We start from the raw sequence: 16,695 nt of genomic DNA, 5'->3' as shown, positions 1-16,695 counted from the left end.
AAATGAAAGAGATCTTGCCATTGCTCTCACCTCCTCGCGGGACAATTGGTTGTCATGGTCGCTGTCGATCTCTTTGAACACGTTTGCGGTTGGTGGAGAGTCGCTGATATTGATCAGTTCAACTTCGAATAGCAAAGTAGCACCTGCAGTCAGAAATAAATGATTTCGTTAACGATATGTTATGTGATCTTTCAATTGAAATTTTATCATGCAATTTCATTCTTCTTTTTAGTGGAACTCCAAAGCGAACACACCTTAAACACACTAAAAAAAAACAAATCGATTCCTTTCTAAATAACACGTTATCGTCTTCACCGATTGAATGAATACAACAAATGGTCGATTTTATGTTCGCACGAGAAAATCATCTAAACATTCTGATTATTTATGACGATCAATAACGAAATTCTTACATTTTTTATTAGAAATCTCCTTAATATCGAATATATGTAATTTGTAGCAAATTTCTTCTTTTTTAACGTGGTTGATACCAATCGACGATATGACAAAATTTATTAGCCGAGAAACGTTTCACTTCCTCTAATTTGATATCAACCTTTAATTATTTCAATTTCTTTCGTTTTGCTTGATTCGTTTCTATTATTACCCCTTTAACCATTTTGTTCTCAAATACACAAATTGTATCAATTTACAACAGGGCAAACAAAACGTAGGAACTCCTCCACGACGTTAAACAGTTGCTCTTAAATAAAACCGGGACTTCGACTATTTTCCGAGACTGGAGCCTCTAAATTCCCTTCGATACGACACTGCACTCAGAGAGGCCCTTTCCTCGAGCCTATAGAGCGCAGACCTGCTAATAAAATATTTCACGATACTGCTAGAGTAACAGCCCTCGTTGTCGAACACGTTCCAAGAGGTTTCCACTCAGACTTGCAAACGCCTCGTTGGCAGACGGTAGCATCCGTTTCGAGGACACCGGAAACTATCGGCGAAATTCTCATCCGTGATACCGAATTTTTGGCTAATATCGTTTAAACGTTCTTGACGTTTAAAACCAAGATAGAAATGGAAGACGATAAAAATAGAAGATGAAAAAGAGGAATGAGATTTCTCCAAATCAGTCGCCTTGATCTTCCATTATATTTCACTGATCCCGTGGAATCACCGACATACCTTGACCGCATTGATTGACCGAAACCCAATAAAAATCCAATACGTCTCTGTCAATACTGACGAAAGACGATTGCCGTGGATTTTCTATTATTTGTTCGTCCACAATCTATACGCTTCCACGTGGATGAAAAATCTGTCTCGTGTCTCTTTCCTCCGGATGATGTATAACGGATACCTTACTTTTGACGTGTATTACTAATTTCGTTCAAACGAAGATTGAAGCCAAATTCAGAAGTGGGTTGCGACCTTATGTCAAATCAGAAGTATTATTTGCGAATAAGCCGAAATGGGCAAAGATAATCGAACTTTAAATAACTGATATATATATAATAACATTAACAATAGAATGCGTAATAATACAGATACCAAAATTAGTTGAAACAGCGAGAAAGATATATATACCAGAAAAGCATTCAATTTTACTATTTGTGAGATTCGTGTTATAACGTAGAATATGTTGTGGATTCTTCGTAACTTTTAGGACCAAACAAGATAAACATGAAGCTTTCGGTAAGATACTAATGGTTTTCCAAATTGACCACATTTTCTCTAAGTATCCAAATATTAGGTTATCCGAGAAGTGTCTTTCTTTTACAGACACGTCTTTTACGACGCATCTTTATACAAACATGAAACCTAATCTGTCGAACGTTGTGATCTCTATTTTGATAGAACAAGTGGATTATACGTAATTCGATAAAATAATATAAAACGGAAAATGTTGTGCATCCATTATTTTCTTATAAAACGAATGAAACTTTTCGGACCACCTGATATCCATAGGATGTCCATCCTGTACAATTTTTGCACGTTCAAATTTTTCACAAATGCATAAACATTCCCAGTTACGCTATACAACGCTATATTATCAACGTGACAAAATGTTCACCATTCCACTAACAGATTAAGCTATTTACGATGTACATCATTTTTATTAAATAAGAAATTCCTCTCTCTGATCGTTTAATCGTTATATCTCAATAAATAACCTATCGGTTATGAAACGTCTTATGAACGTTTCCGTTTACGGGATCGTCTGTTGTAACGCGATCATGTAATAAAACCGATATTAGAAAAGGAAAATGAGCTCGTTAACAGTGGCGTGCACTTAATTCTCAGAGTAGAACGACACGACCGATCAATTTCATCTTGACGATTCTTACGCAACCACCGTTGACCCGAGCGAACCGTGTCGACGATAAGAACGACAAATCTGTCCGTGTTATAATACAACGTCCTGAAATTGACAAAGTGGTACGATTATTCGTTACTACGTTATAACGCTTGTATGTACAATAAGATTATAGCTAAGGATAATTTGTAATTAGTAGCCTGTGCACGTCTCTGCATTTATGAGAAATTTAGAGGTGTAAAAATTTACAGAATGAACATAATACGAAGAAATGTATCAGATATGCAGAGTGAAGCATACGTTCTAATATTTCGTAGGTGAAACGAATCGCTGGTTAACTTTCATTTTTTATCGCTGGTAAAAATATGAATATGCATAAACATCGGCAGTCTACTGATTAGTTAACAAGATTTATAACTACAAGAGCCATTAGTTTGAGGAGTAAATTTATTTCAACTGTGCGTGTTTGCAGTACCTGAGATCAATTACATATTGTAAAAATAAACGTGAACGATTTTTGGCAATAAACGCGTTTAAACAAGTATATAAATATATAATGTCCTGAATGGTAATGTAATTTCACCGATAACGATATGATCTGTTATGCGGCGAATTCCCACGAAATTCAACGAACACCCAGCACGCGGTACACTCGCCTGCATCAGCGCATATTTCGTATTAATTATACACGGTCCTATCGTGATTAAACCGTAACCTAATGAAATATACCGCTTAATTATTCACTACTTAAACTGGTTGTAATTAATACAGCAGACAATGTATCTCGTCTAGTGGTGAGCCCCGTGGAAATTTAGTATTTAGTGACTGAGCGGATTGATCAGTTAGAATTAGTGAAATAATGGATTAGAGCTCAAGGAAAATTTACCGATCGACCACAATCGCTTCTCCCATGACTAAAATATGTAAAGAACCTGTAATAAAAACGTATATCCGAGATTCAAATTTTTCTTAATTCACTATCCATGCAATAATAAGGACAAATTTTTCTTAATTTAATAATGTCCACTTAATAATAAAATTTCATCGAGAAGCCTGTTCCACGTTTTATATCAAGTTGTCTTTTTACACGGAATTAGTAGGTGCACAACATGTTTTGTTTTATATTATTTTATCGAATTATGTATCTATTTTGTAATAACAGAACAAAGTGGATCATATACAATTCAATAAAATAATATAAAAAGAAAAATGTTGTGCATCTATCGTTTCCTCATAAAACGAAAGGAATTTTTCGGACAATCTAATACGATTTCCACGTGGAACGTAATCTTTTGCGAACCTTTCCAACGTTAATTCACCAAAAGAGACACTTGCGTAGAAACGATAGGTTTCAGAACCTTGCTCATTTTCCATATAACCCTAATAAACTCTTGAAAAGTTCCTTTTATTTTCTGTAGCAGCAACATCGACGACAGATGGAATCAAATTCCTTTTCTTTGTACGCAACTTCCTCCTTTTCGTTTTTGCCCTTCGGCGTTCCTCGTGCCGGGAGAAAACGATTTTCTTTCTGAATCCAAGAAATCTGAAACCTCTTTTTACCTTCCGAACAATACTAGGGCAAACTATTTTCGTTCGCGGCTTTCATCCTCCCGGAAAACTGAAATACGAGTTAATGTTATATGGTAACCAGACAGAAATAACGGAAAAGTTAATCATTCCATTGTTGTACTGCAGGGAAAAGAAACGGAGGTAAAAAGGGAACGGTTCAAATTAATCTGTGCTTAAACGAGTTCAATGGCGCGCGATTGACCGTTTAAATTGTTCAACATTTTTATCGCAGCGTGAAAAGAGAGTATCGTTGCGATAGGATTGTTCTCTGGCTCGTGGTCAAATTTACGAGGGATCGCTATTATCCTGGTTGGAGATTAAAATGGAATTGTAAATTTATGAAAGACCTCAGGCGTTACAGTTAGGTAGTCTACTGAACAATATATACCGACCTATTCCCTCCTTGGTATATAATCTTAAAACTAGCTATTAGACCAAAGAACATATTCTTTGTTTAATCTTAGATTACCGTTGAAAAATAAAAAGTGAAGAACTGTTCGTGATATTGTATTTTTTTTTCCTCATAATATTTAGATTATACACATATATTTACGCAAGAACAATTAATAAAACAGCGATTAAGTTTGTTATTCCAATGTAGCTACATACTTTTAGGAGGATCCCGGAAGAGATCCAAGTGATTCGATTCGGTTATTGAATATCAATATTCCAATGAAGATCCTTTTCTTGATTCTGACATGACACAATCTTGTCGTTCTACAATAGCGATTGTATAAAGCCTCGTTTTCATATTAATCGACTTGCGTGAATTCAAGCTCTGTACACGTCAAGTAATTTGAATCAAACTGTCTGAATTTAAGTGAACTTAGTTCAAATATTAACCTGAAATCGTGCCAAAGAAGATGATGCTTATTGGAGTATCGTTATTAATAAGTAAAACCTCGATTTAGCTTGGAAGAAAGGATATTTCTAATCGATTAAAACAACAAGTTCTCGTTAGTAAAATTAATTTCGAGTTATTAATTCAATTAAACCGACTCGATACAAATAATTTCAGGTTTAACGAGAACAAACAGTAGGAATTTTAAAGTACATAAACGATAGATCTAAACTGGTGAAGAAAGTTGAGTAATCTGGACGAGACATAATATTTTCTTGTAATAACTAAAACAAATATTAGACATTCTATATTTTTCTATGACTATTAAAAGGAAGGTGACGGTATCGTTTATGTATTTTAAAATTCCTACCGTTCGTTCTCATTAAACCTGAAATTATTTATATCAAGTCAGTACATCTCGTAATATCTCCCGTAATGTATAACAATATCGAGAACATCATTGTAGTATCGTAAATCTCGTCGAAATATAATGATCTTCTTGAATTGGTTAATCGCGAGTACTAATCGCGATACTTATTCCATGTCTACCTGCACCTAATTAGCTTTCCCTTTCCGTAGAAGATAATCGTCTCGAATGTTCATTGAATCGCGTCGAATATACTGAGAAACGTTGAAAAATTGAAACGAAGCGACTATGAAGAGGTTCGACAAATATTCCGGTCTCGCCCTGCTATGCCGCCAACGTAAACGTCGTGTTGCGCAAATATTTTTCACAAAGGAGACGAGTGAACCCGTGTTGGCCGGCGAAGAAGTTAATTAACCATAAAACGCATAAACCGCAGTTAACCCACCCGCGTTGCAAAGCCCTCGAACATTGTAACTTCTCATTACACGTTCTTCCGCAACAAAGAACCACAGACAACAGTCTGACTGGGAGAAACCATGAAAAATTCGCGTGGTAAATGAACGAGGAGTCTGCGTCGTTTCCAGAACGATTACGGAACCCTTTCAATTTTCGTTCTGGAAATTTAAAATATAGCATAAACGTGAAAAAGCGAACAAAATTTTTCATAATATAAAATATATTCACACTTGAGTCGGAATAAACCATCTCCACTTTGCCATTTTTTTCGAAATTCAGTATACACCTTCTTTTATATCAGAATAATGGGACTCTATTTGCATTATCTTGTAAAACTTTAAAACTGATTTCTCATAAAGAATAAAAAATAATGTGACTCTTCGCGTTCCTTCTTCTGCAGTCTTCATCCACAAATCATCAAATAGAATATATCTATGTATTTAATTGTGACACAGGTTTGGTATATACAGGATGGTTGGTAACTGGTGGTACAAGCGGAAAGGGGGTGATTCTACGCGAAAAAAGAAGTCGAAAATATAGAATAAAAATTTTTCGTTTGAGACTTTGCTTTCGAGAAAATCGCCTGCACTTTATCACGTCTCGTTATAACGGATCTCACTATAGATCGTTGTCTCGATGGAAAAATTAAAAAAAATTTTTGTTTAATTTTTATTCTATATTTTCGACTTCTTTTTTCGCGTAGAATCACCCCTTTCCGCCTGTACCATCAGTACCAACCACCCTGTATATTCATTGTGAATGGGATATAAAAAGTAAATAATTATTTTAGTAATTAGGAACTTGTAAAAAAGCTCAGGCGAAGTACAAGCCATCTAGGGTTAAAAGTCTTGATCGAGTTATGATAAAACAGATTTAATGAATGAGCAGGAACCACGGTAATAACCCTAATAGCTTCCTTTCCTTGCTTCCTTCCTTACTTCATCCCTGGCTTTTTTTCTTTCTCCTTCCATTTCCTCGTCCTTCTTCTACTTTCTCTCCGTTATAAGTTAAATTTTCATTTTTCTAATCGCTTCGACGAATTTAAATTTTGAAATATTTTTCCATATAATGAGCTCAGTATCACCGAGGATAGTTACTGCGCAGAAAAAATTATCTGCCCGCATCGAAACCTTTTCCACCGAATATTATCGAGTGAACTTCATTCTTCGCCAATAAAAGCCCTCCATAAAACATGGGATCAGGATCGAAGGTATATGCATATTCGGGGCTAACTTTCGATTTATCTAACGCGAGAACGTTCGCAAAGAAGAAAAGAAAAAAATGAGCGAACGAGCGTCGCTGTTGATCCAGCCGGGTCAACTGCGATGGCTAGTGCTCGATTTAATGGTTGACGTTTTATTGGATTTCCGTGCAATTGCATTTTTTAGTCTGATTTCGTTACTAACGATCCCCTTTTGTATCGATTCGTCCGTTGGTCTCGTTCGTTTACCTCCGAGAATCGATGGGACCCACGGATAATTTGAGGAGAGTTAGCATTAAACTGCAACTTCTCGCCGTGAAACCGTTGCAATTTCGTCCTTTTTATGTTCGCCCTTGTTTCTCGTTGGCAAGCCTTTATCGTGAGTTGCTGAACGATAGAATTGATGCAATCAATTTCAGCTCCCGATACTTTTTACTTTATCTACCGCCAAATGACACGAAAGATGATCGATATAAATTTACGTGCTTTCGTATTGACAATTTTTATTAGTTGTTTTTAATACACGAATATTAAATGAAACAAATATACGTTTGATTTTTGGTGTTTGGTAGGTTTCCGAATTATTCTGATAAAAAATGTAATTACTGGAACTAGGCGAATTCACGTATACTTGATAAATTTTCAAATTCGGTTTTCTGGAAAATGGACCTTCCAACGCAATTTTGTTATATCCGATTTTTCACTCGTTTCGCCCCCAGAATCTTTCTAATTCCACTTGTATCAGAAATTTAGACTCGCCGTGTATTTTACTCGTACGCGAGTTCCCATATTGGATATCGAATATCTATTAAAACGATTGTTTATCGTGACCTTGGAGAAAAGTAATTTCTATCCGATAGAACGAAGATGATAAGAAACTTCAGACACAGCGAACGTCGTAAGAACGTCGACGAAGAAACAATCTTACCTCCAGGAATTACGTTTCCGGCTCCTTTCTCCCCGTATCCGAATTCCGGCGGTATGGTCAACTTCCTCTTTTCGCCCACGCACATATCCACCAATCCTTGGTCCCAGCCTTTAATAACTTGGCCAACTCCCAGCTGGAATGTGAACGGCTGATCTCTGTCCAAACTGTAACAGACAATAAACGAAGTACGTTTTAAATATTGTTTCGCTAAAAGTTCACGACGGAATGTGAACGATTCTTTTTATCGAAAGTCATAATCGAACACGTTGGTGGCATTTCAGTTCGTTTATCTTTGTTTCGTAACTCTTATTAACGTAAAACTTATTAACGACATTTTCTTAAAAGCCATATTCATTAACTCCACCTGTCATAAATTTTTCACTCTTATTTTTTTCATTATGTGATAGCGTTTAGGTTCGTAAAAGTAAGTAACTGGCTTAATTCCATGTTTATTCTCTCTTCTAGAAAAATGAAAAATCTTTCTTATTATTCTCGATTCTTTAAAAAAAAAAATTGATACCCATAACGATCCTGTCTGATTGTGGTTAAAGATAATGATCGTTATTTCAGATTAAATTCACTGGAGATTCGATATAGATTTTCATAGTAACATAATATGCTGAATTTACGCTGAATTTCAAGGTCTTCGATACCGGGAGGCAGGTGTATGCCTGTCTACCATCGATATTTCCCGTGAAAGAGATCGCGTCGTGGAAGTGCAATCCGATGCAGTCTCGTAAAATCGGGTTCACGTATGCCAGCCGATCGTTTCACGCGTTCCGGCAACGAAAATTGACAAGTTCATCGGCTGACTGACGCAGGAAGGCGGAAAAAGCGGAATAGAAAAGCGAAGACCGTGAGAGGGAGAGAGAAATTCGTCGAAACGAACACGAGAACTCAACGCAACGATTGTGTGGAAAACGAGGTAACGATGCTGTAACGTGAGAAAAAACGAAACCTATTAATATTAAAATGTGTTATTAACGAAAAAAGAAAAGAGCAACTTATTTCACGATAATTAATTTTCACTACATGGCTGTTTACGTATAGCGATAAAATTGGAAGTTAAGAGCCTACTTTTAAATTTAAAATTATTTACGAAATAAATCCGAATGAATGTGAAATATCGTTCGAATATGCGAACAACCTGTGTGACGATTAATTCCAATATCCATAGATCGTACTATATTTACGTAAAAAATGTCTTTGAATTAATTTCTACGTAAAATATGGCAAAGAAAAATGTACAAAGAATCGAAAAATTGATCGAATATTGATACAACAAGGTTGAAATAAAAAAATTTTAAAGAAGAAAGAGAAATGCGTAGGTTGACGGAGCTCGGTATAAAAAATCGATGGAACATAAGGGAGGAACACGTCCTCGGACTCGTTTGAGGCGTCTCGACGTGCGTCTCTGCCACTGACTCGAAGGGTTGCAACGACGTCGCGCGCACACGCGAATGCGGATGAAGTTCTATGTGCAACGAGTAACTATGTTGTGTCACGAGAAGAATTTCAAGCAGAGAACTACGTTGATATGCAGATATGTCGCTACGAGCTGAATGTCTACACACGCGTGTATAATGTTAGAAATACTTCAGCAACGTTTCTTCCGCTTTATTTTCTCTTCCTCTTTCTGTTCTTGTTGTTTATGAAGTTTTAACCAAGAAGAAGACAGGCTTTTAGGAAATTACAGGACATTGCGAAAAGAAACAAAAATTTGCAAACTACTAATAATTTTGAAAACTTTACTTTTTATAATTACGTCACTTTTTCAATAAATTAACGATATTATAAATATGATTCTCTCGTTGATATCAGAATAACTGAAGGCGTAAAAATAACAAGATGGGTCCATATAAAGAATAGAAATAATAATTAACTTTAGTGAAGGTATCAAGACATGGACATTTTTGTACAAATTTTTCTTTCTATCTATAAATTTCTATGAGTAGATGAATTACTCGAATAAACGAGGATTAATGATTGTATCAGTCTATGTTCCAGCGATCTGACGACATTTAAATTTCGTTCAACAAATTTAAAATGAAACTCTATCCTCATTACGAGCATTCAATCTCCATCGATCAATCAAATCATAGTTATTATCACATTTACCTTGGCTTTCCAATGAAAAGTTACGATCATCCTAACGATAACTATCGTTCCTGCAGTAACTTCAGCTACATCGAGCCGGAACGTTGTTCGACTATCGACACGATTCCCATAAACTCTCTTCGAACTCAAATAAAACTAATCGCGTCAAGTGTCAGCTGTTTGCTTCTTTTTCGATTTTCGTTTGCTTCTCGCTTTACATTACAGTTTTCCATTAAACGAAAATCCAAGTAAAGATCGAGGATTTCGATTTGAAATTAATGGCGCGACATTTCGAACGATATTGATTCTCTTCTTTGCTGAATCCTGTCAGGGAATGAATTTTCTGATCCACAAGATTTACAAGATCACAGCGTTTCCGGTTTCCCTGATTCATCCTGGTTCATGTTGGAAGATTGAAGCTCGAAATTTTTATCCAAGTAACGAAAACTCGTCATGAGGCCTGTACTTTATCGAGAAACGTGAGATAACTAAATCGGAAAAGATATAGAACCGTTGATCTCGTTAGCTGGAAAGTTTTCAAGAGAAATGAAGTTGAGTGAAATTTTTGAGTATCAAGCGATCCAAGTACGCCACTAGTAATGGAGAACGGTCAATTTTGAACTTTTTAAATGTGTTTTATTCCACTTTTTTTTTTATAACACACAGTCGTCAAACTTGTGAAAAATGCAGTCCAAATGCAACAAAAAATTTAATTAATTTTTTTTACAGAATTACTCAATGCAAGATAATCGACAGTTTAATTATATAACGATAATAATTGTATAGCCTCGGTATTCTAAAATCTCTAAGGAAATTTTAAGATATAAAATCACGTACATCGATTCTAACGTAGCAGATAAACAGCAAAACATGATTGATTATTGGAGAATCGAGGTATCATCGAAAAGAAAATATCGAACACGTCGCTGGGTAAGAATAGATAGCACGCGTTTATTCCTGGTAAAAAATAGGTGACACGAAAAGAATGTCTCGATGAAAGGAACTTCGAGATCGTTGGTTTTATGCGTCGAAAGTTCCATTTAGCGACGAGGAAAATAAAGTTTCTGAGAAGAGATCCAAGACAATTTCGTTCAAATATTAATAGGTTATTTGATGTGACAAGTTGGACCAACAAATTCTTAGTCTATTTATGAACAAGTATGAATTTAGCCAAATTTTAAATATACCTCCATTGGTCAATTTGTACAGATAAAATATGCTTCGAAATAATTAAGTAAAAATGAAAAATTGGAAAGATATTCAAGCATTAAATTAAAATATTCAATATGTTATCGTTCTCTTTTATAGAACGAAATAATCTTTATGTCGATACTTCCAGGCAGAAAATAAAATCCAAGATCGTATTATGATTACATATTTGTCAACTTAAAAGCTAAAAGTTTATATGCTCGAAAACGATTATATTCTGCTGCTCTTATCTTTATTTGCATAGTACTATCGTTGTTAATTAGCGAGCCCAGCTCCACTGGAACCTATTAATAATTCAAAGAGCAAATATCAACAGTAATGAGCATTTACGGTTTACACGAAGTTCTATTACGACATGACTCGTACAAAATTTGAATTGGTCAATATTTATGGAAATCATAAATTCATGTAAACGATATTTTAATCGAAGCTTTTATTTTCGATGAATTTTATTAGAATTCAAAATAATTCTTTTTCAAAAATTCTCCTGTAAAACCCGAATCCCACATACGAACTTCATCTCTTTACTTAAAAAATTAATGGTTATTTATCGCGTCGACATTAAATGAATAATCGTAAATTGCAAAATAAATTAAAAAAATAGTCCGTTTAACCTTGTCGCGTTTCTCCATTTCTCAATTTAGATAATTGGTGATTAATCGTTGATCTTCTAAACGAAATCAAATAATTTCCAAATAGTTGTATGATCTTGAAATAACGAAGACCTTCGCAATCTCAACCTTCCTTTCATAAAATCAAAATCGCGTGCTTTAACACGAAAGAAAAAAGGAAACCATTAATCAACGTCCTCGAAAATTTTCTGCTTATTAGGCTTTATAAAGGTTTCACGTGGACGAATTGCCAGTCATTCGCGAAACAACGTTCGCGGGTTAACTTATCGGAAGTTCGTTAGGGAGTGTAATTTTATTCGCGAAAGTTTTGTTCTACTAACCAACCACGTTCGATATCTCGTCGGTGTTCTTACGCGTGAACAAACATATTATGCGCTCGAGACATAATCAGTCGGAATCCTTCTAACGCAACTCGTTACCGCTCGGCGTCGCGACGCCGGGCGTGCAGAATAATGTGGCCCAAGTTTCGAGGATAATTATGTTGCGTAAGGGTAATTACACCGTGCCGCGTGGGGAATTTCAAGTTTCCTGCACTTTCGCGTATCCACGTCGTAACAGCGTGCGCTCATGCATACAACCACGCGAAGAATATATTTCGGAGGGATCGTAAAGGGTAGCAGTCATTGCTATGAACACAGGAGAAACATCTATTTAAAAAAGCGCAAAGTACAAAGCAAAATAACACGATTTACTACGAATGTATGTAGTATCGTAACGTTTAGGCTGTAGATGTCGTTGCTGCTGGGTACGGCCGCTTTTCTTCTCATTTTTGTATCGTGGAAGAAAAATCGGAATCCGGTCACCGGGAATTCGAACCCGGGTTCCGAACGTTCGTAACCTAGAGCGCTAACCACTGCGCTGCCGTCGTCCGACATTAGTTAGTGTCGAGTGGTGATATTTGTTATCGAGTGCCACCACAGGCCTTTTTTCCACAATACTACATGTATATGTTAAGTAAAAATATATTATGATTAGTTCAGGTAAGATAATAATTAGAGTTACGTGGAGTGCAATTCATTTATTTATTACACGTAATGCATTTAAAATTGCACAATAGCGCTCTTTTAAATTTATTCCTCATTATTCGTGAAACCTTATTACGTTAATTACGTAATTTTTAACGAATTTCGTGCTGCTTCAATTGTTTTCCCAATTTTGTTAACCATTCAAATCCTTCACAATGAACCAACCTTACCGATAGCTTCCACATTTCCGTATAATTATTATAATGAATTATTCCAATGAATCTGATTCCTGATACTGTTTTGTTCGCTCAATATCGTTTCTATATTAACTGATAATAATACGAACAAGAACAAAAGAAATTTTTACGTTGCGTCATAGGGAAACGCGAATTTCACGCCGAACGTATTATATTGTCGAAAATCGAATGACATGCATTGTATTTAATACCATGTGCAATGGTTCATTAAAGAGTATGCATAATAAACGTAGCTTCCCAAAATACGCGTAATTATTTATCAGCGCGATGCACTGACCCCCGTGTTAAATTTGTATCGGCAGCTGATTTCCATGAAAAACTAATAATTTGCTTCCTGCCTCTCGATAATAAAACTAACGCGTTATCGAAACTTCCGATTTCCTGTTCAAGCAACGAATTTAATAAACACTCAGCCTTTCTATAAACTGCATCCTAGTTTGTACCACTCAATACTTGGGCTTCAGACTTGGCTATATAGTATTTGTACGATTTAATCGTTCACATCTTTTATCATTTCGTTTATCAAAGACGACAAAACACTGTCACAATTCTTGAAATTAAACTAAAAATAACTACAAATATCCCACGAAAACGATCATTCTTACGAGATCCACAACTTCGTAATTTAATTAGATACGCTTCTTTCACCACGTAATTACAAGATACGTAGCAATTGTAACGAATGTTTTATTCCCAAAAATTGGAAGAGTCGTTTTTGTTTTGAACCCTTCGATTTGTTAACACTTTGCCATTCGCAGAAGCTGGAGAGAAAATCTATTGAGTTACTTTCCACTTGTTCGATAGTCACCATTCGTGAAGTCATTACGTATCAACCCAACAATTCTTCCGTGTAACTGAAATCTTGTTGCCCAGTTCCTGTAATAAACAGCAATCTGGTCAAAAGCACGTTATCAGTTACCGCTACTCGACGACAGGAAGTTGGTCAGTGATCAGCGGACCCCAATGGGCGCGACAGATTCAAGTACCGACGACCGTTTAATTATTTCATTAACAAGTAACGTTTTACGACCTCTCGACCAGAGTAGACCGCCACCACAGGTTTACTACAGTGCTCTTCGTAATTACTGACTTTTACTATCGTGACAGCGGATCGCATATTGAACTGCCGGCGACAAGAGACGATTTCGTTGGTCACGTTTGTCGTTATCTGCCACGTTTTACACAGTAATTTCGCGAAACTTCAAACCGCACTTAACCGTGCTTTAAAGGAGTTGTTACGTCGCGTCGCAAGGAGAAGCTCGTGAAACCGGGCAAAGTGTTTGAAGTAACATCGAAACGATTTTAAATTAAAGTTTCCTTAGGGATCGATGTACGTTATTACTTTTTATAAATATCGAGAAACTTCGATCGATTTGTAATATCGATATGTGAATTTTATCAAAGTATTCGAAGTAACGATGAAGTAGAAATTAGACTCATTTTATAATTTATTTTACTATCAACTATATGTACTATTGTATACATGTAACATAACCCAACCTTTTATTATTATTAAGTACATTATTATTATTATTAATATCCAATTCCCATGAAAAAAAAGACTTATTTCCATAAGCATATTTATCCTAAGAAAATGACACAAACAGAGATAAATTCTAAGATAAGCAGCAGAATGAATTTAAACTAATAAATTTTAATGTCATGTTCTAAATTTTTTATTTAAATATCATTGGTTGTGTTAACATCAGATTTTTTCCTGTAGGTTTAGAAAACCCTTCTTCGTTTGTCTTATCAAAAGTCAAAGGATCCGGAGATAACGAGTTTGTCAAGTAACAGTAGAATTAAGTATATCTCTTCTAGAATAAACAAGTATCCGGATATTTGCAAACGTTATTGTAATTCTAAAAAAACGTTGTTCGACTGCTGATAGCCGAATGGCGTTTTTCTTTTGTCCGTATACGTTACTTCGAATATTGGAATTGTTTCCTCGCAGCGAGGTTCCTGCAAATCTTTTTATACTATTTACAATATTTCTGTTGGGTAGAGTTAATTGGTTTTGGATTGAATTCGTTAATCCGATAGAAATTAATACGATTGCTTGGAAACAACAGCGATCCGACGGACAAATAAGAATATACGGCGTTTTCATTTGGAGAAAAGAATTATTGAATGTTCGACGAAACTTGATAAGTTTGCTCGTGTTTTTCGTTAGCGTCCCGAAGAATTTCTCAATTTCACATCATCATGACTTCGTACCTTTATGGTCCAATCTTCGTCTCAATGTGAATTGTTTCATCGTAAAAGATAAAAAGCTATTTATTGTTTCAGGAAAGACTTCGGCATAATACGTAAATTAAATCAGGTACATGTCAAGCAAGAAATCACGCATACCGACAACGATGTTTTTATGTTTTTTTGAAAGCGCGGAAATTTTTTGACGATAAAAGAACACGACTGAGTGAAAAATAATTCAAAGAAGGGTTAGTATGCAAAGGGTACATAAAATGTGCAAAATAAAGCCCCTCTTATTATATTTAATAGGTGAAATAAATCCATTTTCATGTGTCACTTAACATTCATAAAAATATCAAATTGCGTGAACATCCACAATCTATTAATTATCAGATAAATCCAACCATAGATTTATCGTATTATATATTAGGTTGTCCCAAAAGTTCCTTTCGTTCTTAAAGAAAGTAGTACACAACATTTTTATTTTGTGTTATTTTATTGAATTATATTTGGTCCATTTTATTCTATTACTACAAAACATACTTAATCCATAAAATAATACAAAATAAAAGATGTGCATCTATTATTTCACTTATGAAACGAAAGAAGCTTTTGGAACAACCTAATACATATACACATCGTGGTCAATCAAACTCCAAAACGCGACAAGAACATAGTTAATTAATTATACGAGATTTCCACATGAGAATAGACAACCCATAGACGCACACACGGAGCGTGTTCTTGTAACGTGGTGCTCGGTCGGTGAAAAATGAAAAATAATGAAGCTAGGAAGAAAAGGGTTCGATCGACAATGGAGCTGCAGAGAAAAGGGAAAGTCATAATGGGGGAGGAAAGGGAGAAGGAAGGATACAATGAGGCGGCGGAGAAAAGGAGAAACCGCGATGGAATCGCGGAAACGAAGAACTATGTTCCAATGAGGAGCAAATATCTCGAAACTAATTTCTGCGACTTCTTTCTATCGAGCATGCGTCTCGCTTCGAGACACGACAACCGAGATGATGCGACCGTCGATTCAGTGTGAGATAGAAACGACATTGATATCGATAATTATGTTTATCCTGTATGTTCTGACTCATTCAGGATAAAAGTAAACTGATCAATAATCTCATATCCTCTTAGCGTTTTCTTGATCATATTAACGATTTATATGTCGTTTCTGATGGTAATTTTAAGTAGGTAATTTATATATCTTTTCCGCTTTGCTACGAGATATTTTATATCTTCAATATCAAGAAAAATGAAACAAATAAAAAACATTTAATTTCTAAATCTAAAACATTCCACCGACGATCGTGCAAGTGTTGATGTACGATATATCGAACAATTTCTTTCATGTGTGTTTAGAAATATTGAATTACGGTCTATTTGTAATAGCAATAATAATGATAATAATTATACTTTTACTTATAATTCTCAATGAGAATTAATTGTAAAATTCATCCAAATAAAAACAAATCGAATTATACACTAAAGCATGATTACCTGGTGCAACTGATAAAATGGTCGAGTTAGTAAAACTGTAGCATGATTAAAAGGCGACCAACATATCTGTGATATGCAAGATTTCAAGAGTATTTGGAATTTTATATGAACACGCACACGTAGAACTATTGTTCTTTGACACGCGACAACGATGATGATTCGACCGTTAAAAAAAAAAAAGAAAAAATAAAGGATAGCAATTGGT

General features: G+C 35.3%; 1 protein-coding gene across 2 annotated transcripts in view; it reads right to left on the bottom strand.

Annotated features, from left to right (window-relative positions):
* The window catches only part of LOC117233209 (FK506-binding protein 2), a 116,009-nt gene that overhangs the window by 3,898 nt on the left and 95,416 nt on the right, over positions 1-16,695 (bottom strand). The window contains exons 2-3 of one of the 2 annotated variants that reach the window (XM_033493297.1): positions 7,632-7,795; positions 19-143 (exon numbers count right to left, since the gene is read on the bottom strand). In XM_033493297.1, coding sequence (XP_033349188.1) covers positions 19-143; positions 7,632-7,795 — 289 coding nt within the window. The remainder of the gene's footprint in view (positions 1-18; positions 144-7,631; positions 7,796-16,695) is intronic. The other variant, XM_033493298.1, reaches the window with a different exon arrangement.

Source organism: Bombus vosnesenskii, unplaced genomic scaffold (assembly GCF_011952255.1).
Source record: "Bombus vosnesenskii isolate JDL3184/JDL3185 unplaced genomic scaffold, Bvos_JDL3184-5_v1.1 scf7180000013295, whole genome shotgun sequence".
NCBI classification, from domain to species: Eukaryota; Metazoa; Arthropoda; class Insecta; order Hymenoptera; family Apidae; genus Bombus; species Bombus vosnesenskii.
This window is presented reverse-complemented; position numbering and strand designations above follow the sequence as displayed.